Below are 24,811 nucleotides of genomic sequence, written 5' to 3' on the forward strand. Positions count from 1 at the left end.
CTAACTCGGTTCAGTTCCCTTCACTGACATTTCCTCAGTTTAGACCTGCTCCTTTAGCTGACTAAACAGCATACCATTCAGTGGAACATTTTCAAATCGAATTTTGGTTACAGACATTTGAACAGAAAATAAACAGAAACAAAACCAGTGTTGATAAAAGGAGTATAGTATAATAGGCTATCGGTGGGATTGAGAGTCCTAATTCACTGGAGATCCGGTTGCATTTAACTGCTGTTTCAATACTGATTCCTTCTTCGTCACTCAACCCAAATTTTACTATCTGTTTTGAGCAATCACTGACACAGCTAATATCAAAACAGAAATAAATCTGAGAGCGTGAAAAAAAATACCTTACTTCTCTTACTGTCTATACCAGATATGTCAAATTCACTCCACCCCGTCACAGGCTTGATCCAGATGCAACAGCAGAGCAAGCAACAGTGGCAATATGGGAATTAATGTGGCTGTTGCTGGCCCCCCACCGCCAACATGCATTCCCAACAGGGCTTTGAGCAATAGATTTTGGTAGTGAGCCCTGCCCCCAAATGCCTGCCCCCTTGCCATCCCCACCCCAGCAAGTCTCAAGGGCCAGATGACATGACTGGGCTGGATCTGGCCCTTGGACCATAATTTTTACATACCTGATCAGGCATAAGGCCATGCTTGTTCATTTTCTTATGTATCTGACACATTTTATTTATCTAATTTAGAGCTATATACTGAAGCTTTTATTGTTTAATAAGTTCTTAGGCAAGATTTTATTAAAATCAGTAGATTGAGTTGGGGACAGTAGATTTAGTCATTCAAAATGTAAGCTCTTGGATATTGGGACAATATTTTCTATATATTATATAAGATGGAATATGCAATAGTGTTTATTAAAAGTAAGAAAAATAGTCACCTGATAAAATTAAACATAAGTAGAAATTGGGTTCTAACACACACAATTCAGCTGAACTTTGGAGTAACAATGGATGGTATAGATGATAAAGCAAATATTGTAATACAGTGGCTTCATCACATTTGAAGATAAATACATTAATAGCATATTTGAATATTTTTTCCAATTTCCTCTGGTACAGTGGTAACTTTTGATATTGGAGGTGGACACAGTGAGGTTTAGTGAGTAAATAGGCAGATGGATATTTATTGGCCTACAAAAATACTATGATATCAGTATAAGAAACAGAATTGGTAAAAGTATATCAGATCAGTGTAGAATCTGATGTAAATGCAGCAGGCTGCTCATGTGTTAATCTGCACAGGAAGCATATAATGCTAGTTCTCCATAAATTGCAAAAGATTGTACATTGACTTCCAGGTGTAGTACCAGGTTTTGACTTGGTTCCATGTAACTTAAGATGATTTGGGCTCTGTGTAACCAAAAAAACTGCCTCTGTTTCACAAGTCATTATGACAGGGTATGCCTACAGAGAGACACAATTTAAAAATCTTTAGATTTGGGGCATAAAGATCTGGAAATCGGTCCGTAAGTTATCCAATAGAGTATTCCTCCGATGTTGAATACCCTTTTCCTGCCATTCTAATACAGTTAAAGTCATGTGATCCATCTCATCTCTTATGTGTTTAAGGGAGATGGGTGTGAACAAGGGGAATATTGTTCTTCAGGCATGCCCTTTTTAAGTGGTAAAGGTTCATCATTACATTTTAGAACATCAGCCCAGAGAAGTATTAAATAAGTACGTTTTATAACCCAAAATATTTTTGCTATTTTGATTGATTTTAAAATGATGCCTATTTTTAAATTATACTAATACTTAGTTATATAAAGTTGCACATATTTACAGGTTGCAAGGATGTCCCAAGTGAAAATAAGTACATATCAGTCTTATATTAGAATGCAGGAACATTTGAATGTATTCTGATAATATTTGCTGGTTAATAGATGGAGGAAAAATAAATACTGTGTTTTTATCAATAGTGCTCAGAGGGAAGAGTGGGTTGGTAATGAAGTGTTGAATTCAAAGTTATAAGCCTGAGCCTGGCTCATACTGTTAGTAACCAAAACCTATCCACTAATAGCTGTTTAATCTCTGTCTCTTCACTAATCAATAAAACACAATTAAAATTGTTCTGACCTACTAAAATGCCCTTTTTTTGTTAGCATCAACCTTGCCAAGTATACCTTATTGGTGCTTATGTGGTTTAATGATCCCAGTGAAATATCCCAGTGCTGTGTGGACACAGCTTATAACAGCAAAAGCTGGTAAAGCTTATTTTAGTGCACCAAAATTGAAATAACCTATACCAGCAAAGACATAACTTTGCGGTTATGACTGTGTCTGTAATGGGGGAATTTTGCTGGCCAAGCTGTGTCAGTCAGGGATTATACCTTATCACATCTCTGACCAACACACTTGTGGCAGTCAGAGTGTAATGTAGGCCTAGCCCACATTTCCCATGAGTATTTTCCTCCTTTAGAGTACTGGTCTGTTAAATGGATGAAATAATACTTTCCTACCTCAGATAATCAATAAATGTTTGTGATCTCTTTAGGTGCAGTATATCACTCTAGCAGTGCAAAGTTTTTTCATGATCATATTAGGCTATTGTTTTTAAATGTATTCAGTTACTGCATTTATCTTTCAAAAGATGAAGAACAATACATGTTCACAAATTATTTTCTAATTTGTCACTTCTGCAGAGTATGACAGGGGAGTGGCATCCACCCAAAGAGAACAGTGGAAACAAACCTCCACCTAATAATAACATACTGGGTTATGTGATTCGTAGATTGATGGCCATTGTCTACCCTCCAAAAGCGGAACCCCCACCACCTGTATTTCCTTCATTTCGTATCAAGGGATGTATTTTGGGAAAACTTTTTTGTGGAAAAACCACCTGTGCAAAGTTCTTGGAAGAAGGTAGAGGGTCTTTTTCTCTAGAACTTGTTTGCTGAGTGTCCTCTCTTAAGCTAGCTCTTTGTGGACAGTCCCCTGCACCAATGCAGACCTCATTACAAGACTGGAAACTCAAATGCATTAGTATGTGGCTGGAACTGACACTTCATAATTTATTTACTCTCCTGTCCCCAAGTAAAAATGATAAAGTTCCTGAATGTCAAAGTCTACTGTTAATGATTATCCCTCATCGCTTTACTTCAGAATGTATTGGGAGTTTAGGAAACATTTTCATAGAATTTTCTGTTTGTGATATTTATAAAAAAAAGGTAGAAGGCCAGGTAGATATGCACCTTTATAGACTGACTAAGACATATAATGCACAACCTTTTGTGAACCCAAGTTCACTTAATCAGATGCTGCCAAAAAACTGCACAGTTACTAAAATGCATTATACAGTCACTACAGAGACATATCAGTGGAAACAAATTCCAACAGAAAGATGTTTGCAGTGCATCTTGTCAGCATTAATTGTACTTATTCTCTTTATCTGTGCATTCTGCCCTATGTACATCTATCACAATAATATTTTCTTTGTATTAGGTTGCAACATTCAGATATTGTCTATTGATACTCTGGTTGAGGAAGCCATCAAAACTTTCCATGAAAATGAAATTAAAATTGAAACCAACTTGATTCCACAGGAAGCTGAAGTTTCTGTAAAACAAAATGAAGTAAGTGCACTTCATCATAGCCTGTAAGATTTTTGTTCTTAATTTTCAAAAGGATCAGCAAGATGAAATAGGGTAGAAGAAAAATGAATAACCTATGTTTTTTCGTCTTGAAATAACCCACAAAAAACTGGAAGGCAGTTTTGATTAGTGATTTTTCCCCCCCCCCCATAAATAGCTTTGTGTAGATTTTTTTCTTAATCTATTTGTTAAAATTATAAACACAAAAATATATGCTGTGTTAAAAGCTCTTGTAATCCATACTGGACAATGTTATAGGTAAATATATAGATATAATTCAGATGCAGTGACATAAGTTGCAGTTCTGTAGTCTCTCTTATTATTTATTACCTTTTATATAAGTGAAACATTTTCTTCATTCTAGTCTTAAATCTTAAACAAGTACAGTAAAAGCCCTGTTATCTGGCATTTTACTAACCGGAATACTCTATTAACTGGAATTCCAGCTGGTTCGCTGGACGTGGGGGAGAGTGGGGAGGAAGCTTGTATGTGGCAGTGGCTGCTATCACCCTGTGCTGCCGCCACTCTGCATCCAGCTGAAATGTCCACCCTATGCTGCCGCTGCCACCTTTTTTAACATATTGCAGTGCAGGGGTTTTCAACCTTTTTTAATCCCCCCCTGCTTTTTTTTTTTTTTACCCCTTCCGGTGGTGGTGGCTGGACGTGAAGCGGGGGGAGGGCTGCCACCTACCATCCCACACCGCTGCTGCCACCCACTGCACCGCCGCCCACCACCCCACTTTCCCACAGCCAGTTGGACATGAGGCTCTCTGGGCTACTGATGGGCCTCGTGCCTGGCTAATCACATGCCGCCCATCAGCCTGTGGAGCTGCATGTGTGACCGGCCATGAGAAAGTGGGAAATGACAGGCAAGCTTAGTGATTGATAGTGCTACCAGCTTCATTTTAATAAAGTACCGCCTAGTAATAGTGCATTTTTAAAGATAATGAGGTTTGCACTGAAGGCATAGAATCTAGCGAAAGCTATCTTCTTTGTTCTGAAACATTTATTGAAGTGGAGGGGAGGAATGTGGTTTTTAGGAACAGCTGTCTCGGAATAGTAACTTATTTTCTTTCTGGAAGAATAAATCAGTTCCTTGTATAGGCTTGTGATGGAATACTTTGTTGCAATGCAAGAGCTTTCCATCTGAATGTGAGAAAATGCAGGAACTGGACAGTGCAGTTAAAATGATTTCAGACTCCTTTAGAAAGCATTCTTAGATTTCTTTGATGTATACAGGGCATCTGATGTGCCATTGACTATGTCAGGGGTGGCCAACCTTTTTGAATGTGGGGCCGGATTATGAACTTTTTATCACCCAGTGGGCTGGCAAGCCATATTCATATTTTATCACCCTGTGGGCTGTATATTGCCTGAAATAAGGCAAAGCTGGCACACCTGTGCCCAGCTAGTGACAAACTACAGCAGCTGATGTCCTGGACCAGCCATCCCAACAGCTGGGGCCCCCCTTCTGCCTAATACGACCACCATTTGATGGTAGCCCCAGAAGATATTTGACAGCCAGGTTAAAATATGTGACCAAACCAATGTAGCTGGTGCTCTCATGCAGGCCAAGGGGCCGCCTATGCCGCTGCTTCCCCAGGCCTTGCCCACATCAGCAACACCACTGCCCAAAGTCTTGGCAGTGCTTGGGCAGATGTGGCTGGGGCCCAGCCAACGTGTGAGATGGGGGACGGCAGAACTGCGGGAGCGAAGCCAGTTCCCAGCCTAGCAGGGTCTCAGGCCTTGTCTGCCCAAAGCGGCTCCTGGTGGGGGAAAGCCTCGGGGGAACACAGGCCACTCCACTCCTCCACACTTCCCTGTGGTGAAAGCAAATGGCCCCCAGGAGGGTGCAGGCAGATGCTGTAGCAGGAGAGCAGTGCCCTGCCCAGCCGCAAGGAGCAACAATCCACCCTTCCCCCCCAGGCCACCCCTGAGCAGCACAGCCTCACAAGGTGGCGCTGCCCAAGGGGGGCTGGAGTGAGGTGGCCATTGCACCACAGCCCCTCGCTCACCTGCCCGCATGGCTGTACTTACCATGGTGCCTGGCCACCTGCACATGCAGCCCTGGTGGCCTCAGCGCTGCAAGCCCAGAGCACAGGGCCCAGCAGACACTGGCTCCCACTGCCTTGCCCCGCAGAGGTCACGCCAGGACCCTGCCTGCTGAGGCCCCCCCTGGGGCTGCCCTGCCAACTGCCTGTGTTTGGTGCTATGCCCTGTTCCCGCCCCAAGACCTCTGAGCCCGGTGGGTCCTGGGAGGCGGGCAGGTTGCCGGGGGCAAGTGGCCAAGCCGGAGACAAGTGAAAGCGGGCGCTGTCCTCAGCTCATCCTGTCAGGCGCAGCCCCATGCTGTGCAACCCTCAGAGCGGCTGTGGGATCTGGCTCATGTGACTTGGGAGGTCACAGGAGCCCAGCCCCGCGGGGGTGAGCAGCTCCCCTCCCCTCCCCCACGTGTCTGTCCTGAGTGAGGGACCTTGGGCCACAGAAAATGGCTTGGCGGGCTACATGGTGGCCCGCGGGCCATATGTTGGACAAACCTGTTCTATGTGCTCTGTCTACGTGAGACTGAGTGGTGTCAGGGATAAAGGCTGAACAACCTTCTCTCTCCTGTCACTCCAACTAACATTTTTTAAACTTACCATAAGTATAAAAATTCTGATATTGTAAAAGCCTAAGTCTGTCTGTCTGTAACGCTTTATTCACACTCTGACTGCTGATGGAAACAGCCAATCAGAGTGCTCCAAGCATGGGGGAGCACTGCCATGATTCTGAATCCACGCCAAGGAGTGGAGTGAGGATGGGGGAGCCGAGGCCAGCAGCACTGGCGTCAGCTCTCCCACCCCGCTTCCTGTAAACAGCACCAAGAACTGGACAGGGGGTGGGGCCTTAGCTTACCCACCCCACTCCCTGCAAGAGGCAGAACTGCGGCAGCATGGGGCATTAGGCAGCGGCACTCCATCCCAGCCTCTGCCTACCCCCAACCCCGTTATTCTTGATGGGCATTTGGTTAGTGCTTTTATAACAGCTTAACATTTGTAAATCTTTCTCATTATAGAGCAGAGCTGTACAGTTTCTCAGCTCCTTGGGGACCACATGACCTGGGGCCCTACAACAGGTGGCCCTGATCCCTGCTCATAGCATGGCCCTGGACTCACTCTCAGCTCTCTTCACTGCCAAACTGCCTTGCCCCCTGAAGCAAAGGCAGGAATTGGGAGCTGGAAAAGGGAATGGGGAGCCTGGGGGCTCCAGCTGTCATTTCAGCTGGAACAATGGGGGAGTGGCAGCTAGGTGAGAGCCCAGGGGCCACAACTTAACCCCTTGAAGGCCACATATGGCCCATGGGAGCCAGTTGGATAGCCCTGCTATAGAATATTCTTTTAATGAGGCATGTAAACAGCAATCAATATGCATTTGCTTAAGTAACCTGCTAATTAAATAAGTTACTTTTAAAAATATACATGACCAACAGGGTCTGATGAGTTCGACACCCCTGTACTAAGCGGAACACTTTTCCTCTTTTTACACTGTCAGCCATATTTCAGTAATCTTTTTCTATATAAAATATGAAAACTAATAGTATTGTACAAAGTCACAACATTTATTTGAATTTCTTTTTAATCTTTGTGTTATTGACTACTTTGTCATTGGTTGTCCAGAAATATATCTTCCATCCACTACCTCTTACGTTTACAAGGCTGCAGATTGCTATATCAAAACATTGCCAGAATTGACTCTTATCCTGGTCATGCTAAAGCTAACTTATGCTTACTCTATATATACTCCCTTGCCTCCAGTATGTTAAGGAAATGGGAAGCTCCTGAGAAATGTAGGCTTCAGTACTCTGATGACATCAATCAAACTAAGTATTGCTGTAAACTCTCGTGCTTGATTCTGAACCTGTGGTTGTATAAATCCCCATGGGGAGCCAGCATTTTATTTTTAGTCAGGTTTTTTTGTTTTGTTTTTGCTTTTCCATGGATTTCATGAAGATCACCCGATTTTGTAATTTCCACAAACTTGCAATTTGAATAAGGCCCTAGTCATGTTCAAGGGCCTGAGCTGGTTACTTCAGTGAAGCTAGGCCACATTTCACCAAGCTCTTGCACTTCATTAAATAATTTTTTAACAAATATTTTAGTTTGTACTTTGAATTCCTGAACATACTAACGCTACATCTTTTTGACTACTTTTTTTCACAGCTATCCATATATGCCCAATTTGGTGAAGCATCAGAGAAATTTTTGAAGAAAGGAAAAAATATTCCTGATGAATTGCTAGTTAACATCATGGTGGAAGCTGTTAAGTACGAGCTACAGTAGTTTGCTTTTTATACTCTTCCTCTAAAGTATCTGCTGCTTGTCACTGTCAGAGATAAGATCCTGGGTTAGATGGACTGTTCATAATGGCAAACCTTATACTCTTACTATGTTTCAATATTGTTATGCAAAATGTCGTTGTATGCTTTTTTCTTAGGGCCAGACTTTGCCATTCTGACTCATGGATATTAATAGCTGACTCCATTTAATTGCCACCCTTAAATGTAGCAAAATCAAATACAGTAATGGTTGGGGGGGACCCCTAACTCATCAACAATTAATAAAGCTAAATATACCTGTTTAGCCAGAATAAAATTGTACAGTATTTTCTAATGCTTTTCTTTTAATTTTTTCTGAGAGAAAGCATGTATGTATAATGCAGCATCTAAGGTTTTATTTCCTATTATATTTCCTATTTCCTATTATATCATCACTTTTCTTGAAGTAAAGCAGTCATGTTTTTGAATTCTACTCATGGCACTGCATTTTAGTTTTCTAATGGGCAGTCATTCAAAAATGTACCTCCCGCTATTACATCAAGATTCTGTAATAAAAGTCTGTTATTTACTAACTGTAAGGCCCCCTCCATACATTACAGGTATCATGCAATTAACTGGTAATTGCACAGTTACCTTAAAACCACACATGCAAAGTACTTTCCACACGGTAACGAGCTCCAGCCAAGTATAAAGTTAGACCTTGAAAATACGTACTAACTTCATAGCTGGTTGCAAATGAGTTTTAATTTGCATGTGTAGCAGGGTTTCCCTTGTGGCTGGGAGCTCCGTCAGCCGATGGGGCTCCCAGCTGCAGGAGTGCACCTTGCCTAGCCAGGACTGGGAGTCCTCCAACTAATGGGATTCTCAGCCTCAGCAGCTGCATTCTCAGCCTGTTGCAGGTGCTGGGTCCTGGCAATGTGCCCAGGTTTCACATACTCCCAAGGCCTGGAGATGGCAACAGCCACGCTCTCCCAGCCCCTGGGGCTCCACGCACACTCGGGACTGGGAGATGACAGCAGTGGCATCTCCCAGCTGCTGTCCTACATGGGCTGTAGCAGGAGGCACAATTGTGTGGATTGCTTGTTAGATCCCATTGCACCTTTTATGTGTACTTGTAGAGGGGGCCTAGATGTCAGCAGAGAAGAGAAAACTGATGCTACAACATTTCATCTCATAGCATAAAGGTCAGTTTTTCTGACCTTATGTAGAAAACTGAAGTACTTTGGAGTTTGGTTTGATTTTAGTTGTCTTTAATGTTTTTCTATTTAACCATCTTTTTTCTTTGAAGTGTTTATTTTAATAATGTATGCAAGGATCCTGTGGTATACCTTATTAAATTAAAATAATTTCACTAGGTATTTATTGTATTTTATTGTTCATTAGACAAACACCACAGAAGAGAGGATGGATCATGGATGGGTTTCCAATGACAATAAATCAGGCAAAATTACTTGAAAAAGCACTTACAGGCTGTGACCCAGATGAAGCACAAGTAAAGGATGAACATTTTAGAAAGCCCTTACTAGTTACAGACCCAACAGCTCCCAAAGATCCACCTTTACCTCTACCTGCATTTGATTTTGCTTTGTTACTAGATGTTTCAGATATCACAGTGCTAAAGCGCATGGCTGACTCAAAGAGTAAGTTATATTTCATTGAATGCATTTATGAAACCTCTGTGACATCCACATCCTAATATAATAGGAAATAAAAATTAGTTATGATGCTGAGACAACTATATCGATCAAGGTTGCTCTACATTTATGCTACCAAGGATCACGTGACGTATTGGCCAGGAGTTTTGAGAATGAATCTTAAATTTCTTATACATATTTTGTGTCACAGATAGCAAGAACTTATATTATTTAGTTGTACTTATACTTTAAATGATAATGATGATTAGGAACTGTTTGTTCAGATTCATCCTTAGCTTTGCTTTTCACCTGTTAAGACAAGGAAAGGGCTTTTAGCTGAATTTTAATATTTTGCTAAGATCTTTTCGCACACCCTGCACTTTGCTACAGTGCATAACCAAGTCTAAGTAACTCTCTAATCATAAATGTTATCTCAAGCTTTACCAATATTTACTAGATTTGATCATTCAGCTCCACACAATGAAGCAAAGTACCATCATTACAATTTTCTTTTAATCTCACAAGATCTCATGCATAAACTTGGCATCATACTATTGCAGATACTTTCAAAATATTATTTTTTTCTGTTTAAATCTGCCTGCAGCTGAAAGTATGTGTGTGTGATAATCGTACACAGTATTAACACCCAATGTTGTGCCATATCTTGTATAATTTAATGAAGTACCAAGCAGAAGAAATGTAAGATAAAGGAGATGCAGAAATATGCGCAGTTAATTATGCATAGGTAGAAAACTTCATTCTCAAGGGTTGCATAATGCACTGAAAATGGTATGGAGGGATGGGCAGGACAAGTACTCATCTCACTAAGAATTAGCACTATTCCTGCTTTCATTACATCCTTCGCTGTTTCTTTAATTACCTGTTTTTGACCAAAATGGACAAAACACTTTGTAGTAACAAAACTTTTTGTAGTACTGAGCTAGGATCCAACATAAGCTTAAGGAACCTCAGCAATGGCCAGCTCTAACTCCCCCCTCAGACTCTACCGTCTCACTAACCCTGTCTGGACACATGACGATATACTTTCATGAAGAGATCTTACGTTTGCCAATCTCTAAGGAGATTGTGCCTTAAACTTTCAAAATGGCACAAGGGAGGGTTTTGCTTTTACTTGAAAGGTTAGCACAATTTAATGCATTTGAGTTATTCTCCACTTGGCTAGTTTAGCTCAGGTAAGAGGGACCACATTGCAAACCATGTGAGCTATACAGAGTGCTTTCATTAGCGGCACTGAGTGATTGAACAGAGTCAATTACAGAGTTGTTGGAATTTACTAATTCCAGTTTCAGCATTACTCAAGCGTCAACCAATATTCCCAGACGTGAACTTAGGTATATTTATATTTTGACAAGGGTCAGGATAGGGACAAAACACAAATAACAGTAAAGACAAGCCCATGGAATTTAATACTTGAAGTCTAATTAATTTGAGAGAATCATGATACTAAAACATTTTAAAAAATTGACAATTCATGCTAAAATTTCAAGAATCTGAAGAGAATATATTTCCTGTTAATCTCCTGTACTACCTACTATCTTTTTATTTTCAGAATATATGAGTATTTTAAATAAAGCAGTGTTTTCATTTTGATAAAGTTTTTAATAGGAACCCAGAACTAGCCCATAGAGTTCCTTTTTAATGGATTGTCTGATATTTTTCCATGTAACAAATTCATTAGAGTCAACTCAAGACCAGCAGGAAGATAGCGATCAAGCTTCTGATACTGAACTCAAAGAAAGAGAGAAGATCGATTTAATCAGGGACCAGATGCAATATAGGTTAGTTTTATTAAATACAATAATAATAACCTCTAATATCTGAGTATTTGGGCATTTTGTGATATTTTAAACACATTGGAAGTCAGATTATACTTCACGTTGCAGCATTCATGTGCTTAAAGTTAAGTATAGTTTCAAGATTTTTGCTGATCCTAGACCTGAATCAGTACCCTCATTTCTTGATATAGTATAATTCCAAAAGATAGTAATTTATATATGCAGCTTGTTGAAGTCGTAAAAGAATTTCTTTTTTATTTTTCCTATTTTATTATTTTCTTTATTTACATTTGCTTCAGTGATGTGGTAAGATATTAGAATGTTGTGTCAAACATAACTGAATACTGTCTCTTAATTCTCTTTTGGCCACATTTCCTAAAATGTACTGTTTTGCATATAAAAATAGTATTCATACATAAAATAGTCATATATCAATATATAGAAGTCCTATAATATTCATTAATAATATTTCAAATATTTATAAATAAAATATTCAGAACTCTTGGGGAGGTGATATCTTTTATTAGACTCCCTAGATGGCTGCAAAAATAAATAAATAAAGTTGTATATATTTTACATTTTCTAATGTTTGATTTAATATGTTTATTTAGACTTACAAATTTAAACGTACCGTACTGATATAATTTCACAGAATTGCAGGCTTTCGAGAGAGCTGGCCCAAACTGGAGAAATGGTTTTCAGTGCAGCAAAATATTCTAGTGAAAGTAAATGCAGAGATAGAAGAGAATCTTTTGTGCAGAAGAGTAAAGGAAATCATACTGGAAGAAATTTTCAAAAAACAAAATAAAAGTAAGGTATTTAATTTCTATTTTTCATATTGAGATTTTAATATGAATATACATGGTTTTTGTATAATTAAGTGAGGTATATGCTAAAAAAGTTTATTGCTGGTGACATTAAAAGTACATGAAAGTGAAAAATATTTATATTTGTTGAATAGTGACCTTTCTTATTCTTCTGGCAGACTTTTTTATATACTTAAGCATATTTTTAAATTAATCATTAGCCTGTTGGCAAAGAACAGTATTATACTGCAGATGCAAAGAATTTTTTCCCCATTAGTTAGAATGTTGTCAATTTATCAACAAAAACCTATATTCATTTGTAGAAATTGGTTAGATCAAAATGCTGTCAATGTTGGATCAAAATCAGGCTTTAGAAAGTGATAATTAGAAATATCAATTTCAATGCTGTTATGCAAATTGGACATTTTTGCTAATTTTATTTGGCTCTTTTGTGAGTATTTAAGTAAACGTTGTATAAACCTGTGCCAAAGTCTCTCCCTAGTTACATTGGTATAAATTAGGATTAAGTTACATGAGTTCAATCTGGTGCTACAGTGGCATAACTGAAAAAAGATTGCCCAGTAATGTTTTATTTAAAAGAAAATTATTTTGACAAGTCCTCACAACTATGTAGTTTCTATGAACCTAAATAGATCCAAGCATTTTCAGGATCATTTCCTATTAAAGAGAATTCAGCTAGATATATTAAATAAAACCAAAAGTACTTGTTGTTTGCACAAATATATGGTGTAACAGTGAATAATCATAAAAATCCTTGCTGTGAATTACAGTTCAAAATTAATAGCATTATACTAATGCTGCTTTTATCTAATTAATTTTTTGTTGCAATTATTTTAAAGGAGAAAAAGTGGAAAAAAGAGAAGCTGAGAAAAAGGAAGGAACTCTCACACCTTTGCAACCAACTGAGACATTAACAGATAAAAACAAGGAAACTGAACTTATTTCTCAAGATAAGGAGCCTGCACCCACAAAATCCAAAGTACCCAAAGGTTTGTCAGCAGTAGTAAACTAACTGATTTTGACCTTTTTTTCTCAGCTCTTTATAACAGAGGTTGGGGAACAGAGGCATAAGTACAGGTCTATGCCCTGGACAGTGGCAGAGGCAGGGCTGGCTGTGACAGTGGTGGCAAGTGGGCTAGCAGCAGTGGCAGTGACAGTGTTCTTAGTCCCCTCCAAGTGGATGCCCAGGCCTGATGTTCCAGTTGCCCATCCTTTGTTACACTACTGCTGGAGAACAGTACTTATACTGTATATATTTCAAGATAAAATAACTAGAGCCCTTTTTCTGCAAAGTAATGGCCCTCAATCTATCTACCTTTTCAGATTATATAAATCAGTTTCAAATCTAATAAGAGATACTAGAATGTTTAACATACAATGTCTAATATATATAATTTAGCCCTGTGAAATAACTGAGTGTTAATTTCATCCTTTGCTTCCTGTGTTAAGCCTCAAAACTAGTATTTCACTGGATAGGATAACACAATATTTTTTTTTTATTGCTAACACTCAAAACACTTGTAACTCAGCATACTAATGGTGTATCTATTTTTTTTTGTCTGTGCGTGCATTAGAGTTACCTAAAAAGTCAGACTCCTTTAAAGACAAAAAAAGAAAGAAAGACGAAGCAGCCAAGGGAAAAGATGGAGCAAATAAACCAGGTTAAATACACATTTGCATTTTTTACTGCTTTAGAAATTAACCTAAGACTATTTAGTGTCTGTAGTTATCTTCAACTCCTCTCTTTAAAAATAGCATTAGTAACTGTTAATTAATTGGAAGAACACGCTGAAACAAGGAAAATTTAGGGTAATTTTTCAGTGAAGGGAGTCGGCATGCCATTTGATGATGGAGTCTTCTAATTTTCATACCTAACAAATATTTTTGTGTTTCCAAGAGACACCCTGTCAGATTTATGTGATTGAATTTTGGGGTGAAATGGCAAGCTTTTCACTGACTTAAATGGAGTCAGGATTTTCTACTGGAAGTACTGCAGAAACAGAACACTCATGTCCTATGAGGAAATAATATGTCGGGTCAGGCATCAGCAGCAACTCCAGGTTTATATTAGTGGATTCTCAATGGAGTCTAATCCAGTTTTCTGTGCTCGGAGGGATAATGGTGGCAAAGCAGAGGGATGAATGTTCAACAGGAGACCACTGACTAGTCATTTGGCCACTGAACGGACATACTAGGGAAAAATAAAAGATTGATACTCAGAATGCTTAGCACAGGTATTCTAAGGTATAAATCAGAATGCTTTATTTGACCATCAACTTATCTGTTTTCTGTCCTGCAAAATCAACACTGTTAAAAGCTACTGTTCCTTTGGGCAGCAGGCAAGACACTGTTTTTGAAAAGCACAGAGTTATGATAGCTACAGAAGTGAATCAAGATGTATCTTCACTAAAAATGTTACATGACTTTCAACAAAAAGGGACTGTTAAATAAGCTCCTTCAGGTGTTAGTGTATCTTCTGTCTTAATGTGTTTAAATCTAGATGTACATAATACCTTCCCATTATATTTTCTAATGAATCTGTCCAGCATTTTTGCCCTACCTCCTATTCCTTTCTGACTCTTTATGTATGCATATTTATTTATTAACTTTCAGTTTAATTTAAAGTAAAATTAAAGCCAAATGCAAAAGAAACCTGATATAAATGGAATGCAACTGACTTTGTCTGTCTTCGTTTAAGCTGGGTTTTCCAACTTTTGCGTGGGGTGGTGTGGGGCTGCATGTCCTGCAGGCCCCAGACCCATAGTTCACACACCCTGTGGCAACCCTCCTGGGGGTTCTCTTCCATTGTACAGGCAGCTCATTCCCCTTCACCCCATTTCTGCAGTCAGCCCAGCTCTGCTCTAGGTCATTGCAGCCCAAGGAGCCCAGCTCCTCTCCCTCTGGCTGTACACAGAGCATGGGTAGCACAGTCCCCTCCCTGACCTCCATTCCACTGCCCCAGCCTGCCCCCAGAAGCAGGTTAGGAAGCAGGAGCCAGAAGACAGTGGGGAAGCCCACAGCCCTCAGCTGCCATAGCAGCAGGGGTTATACGGGGAGTGGTGGCCAAGTGGGAGCATGCAGGCCACATATTAACCTTCCATGGCCACATATGGTTTGCAGGCTACCAGTTGGACAGCTCTGGGATAAAGAAAGATACGTCTGAACAATAAAATGCTTATCCTGCAAAGTTCATTTGAAGGCAACCAAGCAATGCAAGTCTATTAATTCTTTTTACGTAAAATATGTACAGCATACTAATTGTTCATTCTTATTTAAGGCTCTGCTCGAGGCAAATCACCTGAAGATCTACCCCCTTCAACTGCAGTTGGACCACCACCAACTAAACCAGGCTCAGATAAATGGGTTTATATAGATGAACCACTTCCAAAGGTGCAGGAATTCAAGATTATTTTAAAATTTTTTTCTCAATTTTACAGTGAATTTCCCATGCACTTTTTGTCATAATACAAAATCATTTGTTTTTAAAGACTTTTTTCAATAGGTAAAGAGTGAAGGAGAACTTGTTGCATGCATTTTATATGATATTTATTTGGTTTATATGCTGCCCTCACCAAAAAAGGCTCTGGGCACCTTGCAAAAAAAAAAGAAGATAAATTAAAAAATCAGATAAAATATTAAAATATAATAGTGAGTAAGAAAATGACTCCCCAGATAATACCTGAAAAGTTAACTGTGCCTGCTAAACATCTGCCCAAATAAGGCAGTGATTTCAGATAGGGCAGTCTTACAGTGCTTCCAAAAGATGGGCCTCAAGGGGCAGAGAGTTCCAAAGCTGACAAGTGACTACTGAGAATAATTTCCCACATATTTTTGCTGCTCATGCTTGGCACACAGATGGAACTTGCAAGAGGTTGCTCCCAGCTAACATAAAGAAACATAAGGAAGGAAATAATCCCGTAGGGCGCAGTTAGGGGGTGGCTCCTCGCTGTAACAGAATGCTTTGCAGGAAGCATTCTGAGTTGCAACGATTGCCCATTGCAAACAGAAGTTCACTGTTGGTTCCAGGGAAGAGGGGAATCTAGCTGCTGGCTGGGAGCCTGCAGCCAGGTTCCCATAGCATTGGCCCCTCCTACCTGGGAGGCTGCAAAGTTTTCAGAATGGGAGGCAGGAAAAGGAGCAGAGAGAGCTCATTCTAGGAGTTCCCCAACTGGCACTGGAGGGTGAGGTGTATGAATTGGAGCCCTCCCACCTCAGTGGACTCCAATACACCTGTCCCAGCCTCCAGTGGGGGCTGAAAACCCCCAGACCAAACTCCCTCTGCTCCCCTTCCCCACTCCCATTCTGAGAACAGCAACAGGCTGGCAGGCAATGCGGACAGAAATTACAGAAGATGCTTTGTTTTTAAATGTCTTCATCTGACCCCTCATGTAATGAGGGTTCAGAATTTCACCTGATCAGTCACTCTTGAAGCACTCTGCACCCGTGCACTTGTGTTTGGTCATGGCTGTAGCTTGCTTTCTGTTGCCAGATCTGGCAAAAATTGTCACTTTTGTCTGTGCCCTTAGGTAGGGGCCAGGACAGTTAGGCCAGTTTTGTATAAGGCCAGTTACATGAAAACCAGCATGTTGAATCGTGCCTGCAAAGCTATTGGAAGCTAGTGCAGACTGTAGAGAGATGGAGTAATGTGTTGGCAATGATCCATCCTCATCAGAAGGCAGTCTGCCACATTTTCCACCAGTCTTCCAGGCAGTCTTCAAGGGTACCCCCCTGCAATAAAAGAATATATTAAGACTTTTAAGATAAATTCCTTAGAGCAGTGCTTCTCAGCTTTGTTATACTCAAGGGACTCATCATTAGAGTCAAGGCACCCTGTGGAAAATGCCACTCTTAGCTTTGACTTGGTTTTTGACTATAGAAAAATAATAGAACAATTATGCTTTTGCAAAGAACTCAGAAAAGCTGCAACAGGTCAGAATATTTCTAACACTATAGACTCCTGTTTGAAATGTCTGGGTTTATCTTGTGAATCATGTTCACTCCCAACTGTGCTAACGCTGTGTGGCTTGCCACAGCAATCTTTAAAGGAGCTCAAGGCACTGCAGGGCCCCATCACACTCTGGTTGAGAATCACTGCTTTAAGAATCAGGGTGAACAGTAGCATATAGGTGACAATATGTTACTACTTTTTAATATTATGAAAGACATACAGATAGTAAACAAACTTTGGCAGAATATTTGTAATTTATTATCAAGAATGTAAAAGAAACGTATTTCAAGTAGTCTATTATCCAGATATAACTTCTTTTTTTATGTGCTGGTGATTATATTTTGCAGGTCAGTAGAAAGTGTATGAAGTAATGAATTGTTTATTTCAATAATTAACAGGAAATACCTGAATTTTTAGTGCCTTATTGGGATATGGTAGAAAACAACTATGTAAATACAATCAAAACTATACTTAGACATCTGAGAGATGAACAGCATTCTCTTATTTATTACTTAGCAGATATTAGGTGAGTACTACTAGCTTAATGCATTAAAATTTACATTTCATATATTCCCTTTGCCAGTCAAGGTAAATTTTAGCATTAAAACTCTCTAAACTCACTGTTCATAGAAACAATTTCCTGAATTATTTGAAACGTCCAGATCATAAGCAAGAGTTTGTATCTCAGTGGCAAGCTGATTTTAACTCCACTGCTGATGACCTGTGGGAGGATGAGGAAACAAAAGCAGAATTACACCAAAGAGTCACTGTAAGTAAAATGGCAAATGTTACAGTCTAATGAGTTGTGAAGCTTCAATGATTTGAACTCTCAGAAAATTATTATTGTAGGACTTCTAATATCTTAATTATTTTATCAGTTTTCTGGTGTTATTTCAGTTTTACCTTTATACTATTTTTCTATTATATCTGTATTTCTGTCAATTTTTTACCACTATATGGTTTTGTTCCCTTTTATTTGTGTGATAGTGTTCTAGTCACCTTCTCTCCCTTTCCTCATATACCAGCATGCATTCAGCTATTTTTTTTCGTAGATGGACTATAAAAAGGTACTCAGCCTCTAAAGGGCTAGGACCCTAGCTGCAGGTGGTCAACAGAATAGCCTTCCTGGATGGGAGGTTAGGGACTATCTGGAACTGATGAGCAGTGGAAAGTAAAACCACAGAAGTATAAGAACTCTAGAATGGGAATGCAGAAAAGGTTAGATTGATGTCCTAGGGAGAGGCCCAGAGCTAAAATTGCCCCTCTCCTGACATTTGGATAGGATAAAGTTTGTTTGTTTCATATGCTGTGGGTTCAAGTTCATTTCTATAAAACATGGACTTGATTTGCCTGTAATTCTGAGATGATAGCATCTACTTGGGGTGTGCAACGGAGGCAGTATTTGATTTGGATTCAGCCTGATTCGGAGGACAGTGATTTGATTCACTGATTCCGATCTCTGTCCCGATTCAATTTGGCTGAATCTGAAGATTCTGTTCTGATTTGGAGAATCAGTGCTTCAGACATAGACATAGCTTTATATGTTTTTTCTACGTACCTCAAGGTACCAGGCACAGTTCGTGAACACTGAGATGGTGGGGCAGATGGAGCATCCCACGGGAATGTGGGAGTGGGTCTGCCACTAAGCTCATGGGGGACCCCCCCCACATCCCCCTGGCTTGGCAATCGGCCACAGGGGGGACCCCACATGCCCCCCTAGACCCAGGAGGCACCAGTCGCTTTGCTGAGGGGGCAGAAAGGTCTCTCACGGGCTTGATGGCGGACCCAGGAATGGATCAGAAGTACTTCCAGTCCACTTCCGGGTCCACCACCAAGTGTGTGGGGGACACTCGCCCCACGCTTTCATGGGATGCTCCATCTGCCCCACCATCTCAGCATTCATGACCCGCGCCTGTTACCTCAAGGTACGTAGAAAAACCATAAAAGCTGTGTCTATGGCCAAATCACAGAATCTCTCTGAACCAAATCAGAGGCTTCTGAGTCGATTCAGAGAGATTAACAGGTCTCCTGATTCGATTCAGATTCGGAGAGTCAGCCCCCGAATCAGGCCAAATCTTCTCCAAATCGAATCAGCCACCAGAGCTTCTCACAGCCCTAGCATCTACAAAGTATGGGAGTCATTCTGTGAAATTTTGTATCACTAGGGATCCTGTGAATCCTGGCTGGAGGTGGCATACATGCATTTCTGATCCCTGACTCTTCTGCTCCCTACGTACTATAATTTCAAACTCCTCTCCACTTACTTGCCTTGCTTAACTATTGTGCTCTTGGAAACACCATCTCCTTCCAAGTGAAATAGTATCCCAACAGGAGCTGGCCAAGTTTAAACATAGATAAATGCCTCTGAGAAATGTAATAAAGAGCTATAAGCAGGCCAGCCTCCCACTTAAAAGCAAACGGCAGCAAAATTGCTACTGCTTGTTGCTATTGGATGGTGCATATTTGAGTGATTTTTGGCTGAAATCATTGCAGGAAATGTTATTATTGAAGTCCAGATGGACAAAGCAAAAACAGAGATCGAGGTGCTACAAAATCCCACAACGAGGAAAACTGTTTTTGAAGGGAACACTGGTGGAATCATGGTTGTACACACTGGGCGCACCCAGACGAGCGCAGACATTTGGTTCCCTTGGGACAACTAGCAGCAGGACACCTTGTGCCACTGCTAGTTGTTCCTGGGGAATGCCTGTGACATGTGCCTTCTGGCACATGGCAGGTTATCCTGGCTGGGGTAAAGGAGGCTGGGGCCAGCACAGTTGCTGGTCCCAGCAGTCTTACGTAGGGTGCTGGGGGTCAGGGAAATTGCATCTGTGTCATTCCTGCAACTTGGAGCATGGCCAGCAGCCAGAATGTGGCTCTGGCTGGCCAGGCTGTTTTTTGGTGGTGCATGCTGTCTCCGCATGCACTACCCCGCTTTTCCTGTGCCGGTTTTTTTGACCCCTGGATTTCCAAGGGTCAGTACCTCCCTCCCCCTCACACTGCAAGGTAGCAGCATGGGAAATGCCTGAATGTATGGTATGTGGCACCACAGACAGGTCTGTGGCACCATGTACCTGCATGGCCATGCTTGTTTGGATGCAGCCACTGACGTGATAAAAGTTACATGGAACCTCTTACCCGACAGTATTACTGTTATGATACATATTAGGAAATCCTACTCACTGGCCCCTTGGGTGTCTGTCATTTTAGGTAGTTGATACTAAATATTTTCCAAAAAGAATCTACCACAAAAGAATTGGTTCACCTCAGTTGGGAGGCAAAATGTCAGAGTTTGTTTTTTTTAATTAAAGTGGACACACAAAAAATGTGACACAGGCACCATAATACGGTTAAATGCAGAGACAGATGAACCTTACTTGTTCAGCTTGGAGTACACACCTATATATGCAGGGTGCTCTGGGACAGTTGGTGCAGTGGTGGCCCAGTAGGTTTTAAACCTGTGGATGAAAATTTGAAGGCTATGCTGATTCCTCTACACCTTCAGGCTCCTAGGGTAACAGACTGGAAGACAGTCCCAACCTTCCTTCCTATAAGAGGATACATAGATAAAGAACATACTCCTACACATGTATTTCAATATATAACAACAAAAGAGAATGGCCACATAGAACACTTCCCACGTGAGATCTCATCCTAGCTGCATCCTCAGAAGATGTCTCCACTGTGCCTCTTCAGATCAAATCAGTGACCCAGCTACTGGAATGAACACTTATGTCTTATGTCCCAAAATGCCCACAGTGTGCTTTATCCAGAACAACAGCATGTAACCAATTAAAAACAGTTTCAATAGATGGAAATCAAGTCCAGTCAGTCAAGTACTGTATTCCCTGTCTCTAACAAATGTAAAACCATATAAAGAATAAAAGGGATTTGAAGTATACAAGTCCAGGAGATACTAAAATTCATGATACTTGGTATTGAAGAATTATCTACATTAAATATAAAAGGACTGTAACTGTGAAAGTTAAAAGATCTGCAGACTATCAGATAGCTTTTTGATTTTTTTCCTAACGAATAGTACCTTACTAGGTGATCTTCTAAGCCATAGTGATTAAGAATGTAAGGTTTTGATCATTTAAGCTGAGAACTGCTGTTATTCCCTCCTTTGTTTTAAACTCACTCTATTAGAGTTTACAGAGTAGTGATGCAACTGGGCATCCATTGTGCTCTCTTGGGCAGATTCTTCTGCCAGGGCACCAATATAATTTCTAATAACAAATCTCTAAAAGGTTCCTAAGCCCTCACACATCAGTTATTTGTAACTGTATTTGCATTTGGATTATAGGACCTAAGAGACCGTCTCTGGGACATTTGTGATAACAGGCGGGAAGAAGCTGAGCAAGAACGTGCTGATTTCATGAATGATGGGTGGTTACCAGATCATACGGGAATAGTGATGAACCATTTCTTATCACTTATGCAGGTATGATTTAGCCAGTAGGGTCCTGGTTCTGCAGTAGATCATGTTCTACTGAGTCTTCACTTGTGTAGACATGTATGACTGCAGGATCAGATGTAATATTACCAAATGACCTTTTCATCTTCCTCCTATGTGTACATACAATTGAGCATTAATAGAATAAAAATAAGTAAAAGTAATAACACTGTATCACCTTGCAGACAAAGGTGATAAAGAAAAATACTAGTGCAAAGGGCAAATGTGGTGTTTTCTCATATAAAATAATTCTAGCAACCTTTTTTGAGAAGTTCTAATGCTCCCAAACTTTAAAGCAGAAACTTGAAATTTCGGAGTGACCAGTTTTTGTTTCAACTAGTTGTCTTTTGCTGTTTCTGAGAAAACCTGCTTAAGTTTGGCCAAGGTATAACCTTGGGAAAATACCAGTTCACAAAGGCTCAGCAGAGAAACCTGAGAAATTAGCTACTATACTATCTACTCGGTTTATAAAAATAGATATTACCCTCCTGTGTCTTTTAGGAGATCTTTGTATCATATTTAAAAAGTATATAATCAAAATAATACTTTCCATAGATGCAGGACCAATGATGCTGCACATTAAGACCATCCTGTTTTTCGTACACATAACTCTCTAGCACCTCAAATCATGTGTCTGCCTGTGTGTCTGGGTGCTGAGCAGAAAGATGTCTAAAAGTAGCTAATAGGAAATGTGACACATTTGAGAGAGAGAGAAATGAGAAGCACAATCAGAACTCATAATTTAGGTGTCAAACTCGGGACTGAACCCCATCATGTTAGGTGGTGGAGCTGCCCATCTGTTGCCCAATAGTCTACCAGCTAGACCACTCACCTGGGAGCCTGTACACGTGTGCAGAGGCTGCTCCAATATGCTAGAATTCCAGCGTGTCAGAGCAGACTTGATTAATCTGTTGGAGTGTGGCAATTGCCATGCTTCAGCAACTTCCTGTGTCTTGTGTATCAGAGTCATCATGCTTAAAAATGGAGGTGGGGGTGCTTTTTCTAAAGCTCGTCAAATGAGCACCCCTGCCTCCATTTTTAAGTGCAGGGGCACTGATACACAAGATGCAGTGGTGATTTAATTAGTGTGACTCTCAAAGCTGCTCTAATTAAAGGGCGGTCCCCCTACCCCCAGAGCGCATGTAAAAGTGCCCCTGGGTTCTAAGCCCTCAACAAGTGTAAGGGATTCAACCCCACATCTCTCACTACTCTAGAGCTATCCCTAATTTACCAGAGTACAGGCTAATCTTAGGGGGTCTTTCTCACCCTGCTCTACCGTTTCTATTTAAGCTGCATCGCTGGACAGCTAAGATTAATTGGGCTAAAGGAGAACAAACAAACAGAACCTTTCCTTGGTAGCTCAGGGAGGAGGTAATCTGAAGTCTGCTCCCTGCTGCCAGGAAAGTTTATATGTTTTGCTTTACACAGTCATTGGTTTAAAAATGGAAATAATCCTGGCAGCAGGGAGCAGAAAACAGATTTCCCCATTGTGGGCAAAAAAATCAGCCCAGTGAGTTATACAGTCATGCTGCCTTTTGTTTGTTTTTCTTTTGAGCCTAAGGATTTTACACACTTTGCTACCCAGGAACTTAACTTTAAATGAGAGGGGTGGAGGGGTTCTCAACAAGACTAGCCTAAAGACTTGTGGTTAGGCCACTTTTTTGGGAAGTGATAAGTCTTCTCATGTGTTTAAGTCTTCTCAAGTTATGAGAGTTTATGACCCAGGTCTCTTCCAGCCTCGTGAGAACTCTTATCACTAGGCTACTGGGCAAAAGGTCGGCACAGGCTCAACTACTATTTTTGAGTTTTGTTTGATGCTGTCAAATCAAATTAGACATGCTGTGGGCACATCTAACAGATCAGGTCCTTCCAGAGATGTAGGTGAAGTTTAGGTGCCTCCCAACAACAGTGTGAGTGACCACTAAGATCAAGGTGTCATCCCTTAATAATCATCATTGCTACCCTCAATGACATGGTCATTGGTTTCTTCTAAAACTAACTATAAACATCTTTTTTCTTTTCTCTCTGGATCTGGAGGACCTGATTCAAAGACTTTGGAATCAATGGAGATACAAACTTTGACTTCCATGATTTAGGATCAGCTCTTTAACATTTTTTCCAGGGTATTCTGCAAATTCACTTTCTTCCACATTTCAGGTGCTTCTTAACGACCCCTTCTACCTTGACATCTACAAAAAATAAGTGGGGAAAAAAAGAAGAGAAACAAAAATTAGATCTGTTGTCTTGACTGACTTTTGGAGAACAACAGTGTGTTATAATCTCCATAACACACATTCCTCTTCTGTTAAATCCTCTTTCTATTAAGTTGTACCCCTATAACTTGTTTATGCAGTAAAAATAGGAAATAAGATACCAGTAAAATATGAATTTGAACTGCAGTGGCTCTTTCACGCTGTCTTAATTCCATTCTTAGTTCTTTCAAACTAAGACGCCATTGTGTGATTTAGCTTAGTCCTATTTTCATATGCAGCTGAGGCACTTACAAGCCTGGAAGTGACAGTCAGTCCAACTTAGGCTTCTAGATCACATAGGCACTTTTGAAAATTTTACCCCAAAAATGTTATCTGCAACAATTTACATTGGTAAGAATGGAGAAAACTGTTAGAGTGAAAAGTGGCAGGCCAACCTCACAGGGTATCTTCAATAACTTTGTTAGAAACAAAGAACAAAATGAGGACATAATCTCTGGTTTCAAAGCTCCCTTTATTTTAATTTCTCTGTAGGAGGTAATTCCTGTAGCATGTTCCTCATGTGGCTATATGACTGTGTCAACTTGTAAATGTTTACATGTTCATTTTAGCAAGGTGTTCTATCTCTAACAAACTTACATCAGTACCTTTATATTTGTTTCTTTGTTTCTATGCTATAACTAAAGAATTTTAATCCTTAACTTTAGCCAAGTGTCTGTTTTACTCTATGAGAATTTTATCCTTTGTATTGTGAATGTGGTTTTGTGCATTTTCCCATGAATATTTAGTGCCGTTTTGTCAGTTAGAGACTAACACATTGCTGGTTTAATAAATCAAATTATGACAGGTGCTAATGCTTCTTGGCTTCACTCTGAAATGTATAGATGTTTTGAGCTTTATAACCCCCCTTCCTGGTTTCTCATTAAACAAGTTGTACAATAAGCACATGGGCAATATTTTTTAAGGTATTTCAATATCTATTTCTATTGATCTCAGTGAAAAGTGGTCACTC

At 40.2% G+C, this 24,811-nt stretch overlaps 1 protein-coding gene across 5 annotated transcripts in view; it reads left to right on the forward strand.

Annotated features, from left to right (window-relative positions):
* SPEF2 (sperm flagellar 2) overlaps positions 1 to 24,811 on the forward strand; it is a 151,332-nt gene that overhangs the window by 35,125 nt on the left and 91,396 nt on the right. For 4 of the 5 annotated variants that reach the window (XM_019531951.1, XM_019531952.1, XM_019531948.1 and 1 more), the window contains exons 11-22: positions 2,666 to 2,885; positions 3,465 to 3,595; positions 7,813 to 7,916; positions 9,312 to 9,568; positions 11,262 to 11,361; positions 12,011 to 12,168; positions 13,025 to 13,174; positions 13,760 to 13,846; positions 15,463 to 15,575; positions 17,532 to 17,659; positions 17,764 to 17,902; positions 21,440 to 21,577. In XM_019531951.1, coding sequence (XP_019387496.1) covers positions 2,666 to 2,885; positions 3,465 to 3,595; positions 7,813 to 7,916; positions 9,312 to 9,568; positions 11,262 to 11,361; positions 12,011 to 12,168; positions 13,025 to 13,174; positions 13,760 to 13,846; positions 15,463 to 15,575; positions 17,532 to 17,659; positions 17,764 to 17,902; positions 21,440 to 21,577 — 1,725 coding nt within the window. The remainder of the gene's footprint in view (positions 1 to 2,665; positions 2,886 to 3,464; positions 3,596 to 7,812; positions 7,917 to 9,311; positions 9,569 to 11,261; positions 11,362 to 12,010; positions 12,169 to 13,024; positions 13,175 to 13,759; positions 13,847 to 15,462; positions 15,576 to 17,531; positions 17,660 to 17,763; positions 17,903 to 21,439; positions 21,578 to 24,811) is intronic. The other variant, XM_019531950.1, reaches the window with a different exon arrangement.

The sequence above is a fragment of the Crocodylus porosus genome, unplaced genomic scaffold, assembly GCF_001723895.1.
Source record: "Crocodylus porosus isolate Cpor-Errol unplaced genomic scaffold, CroPor_comp1, whole genome shotgun sequence".
In the NCBI taxonomy this organism is placed as follows: domain Eukaryota; kingdom Metazoa; phylum Chordata; order Crocodylia; family Crocodylidae; genus Crocodylus; species Crocodylus porosus.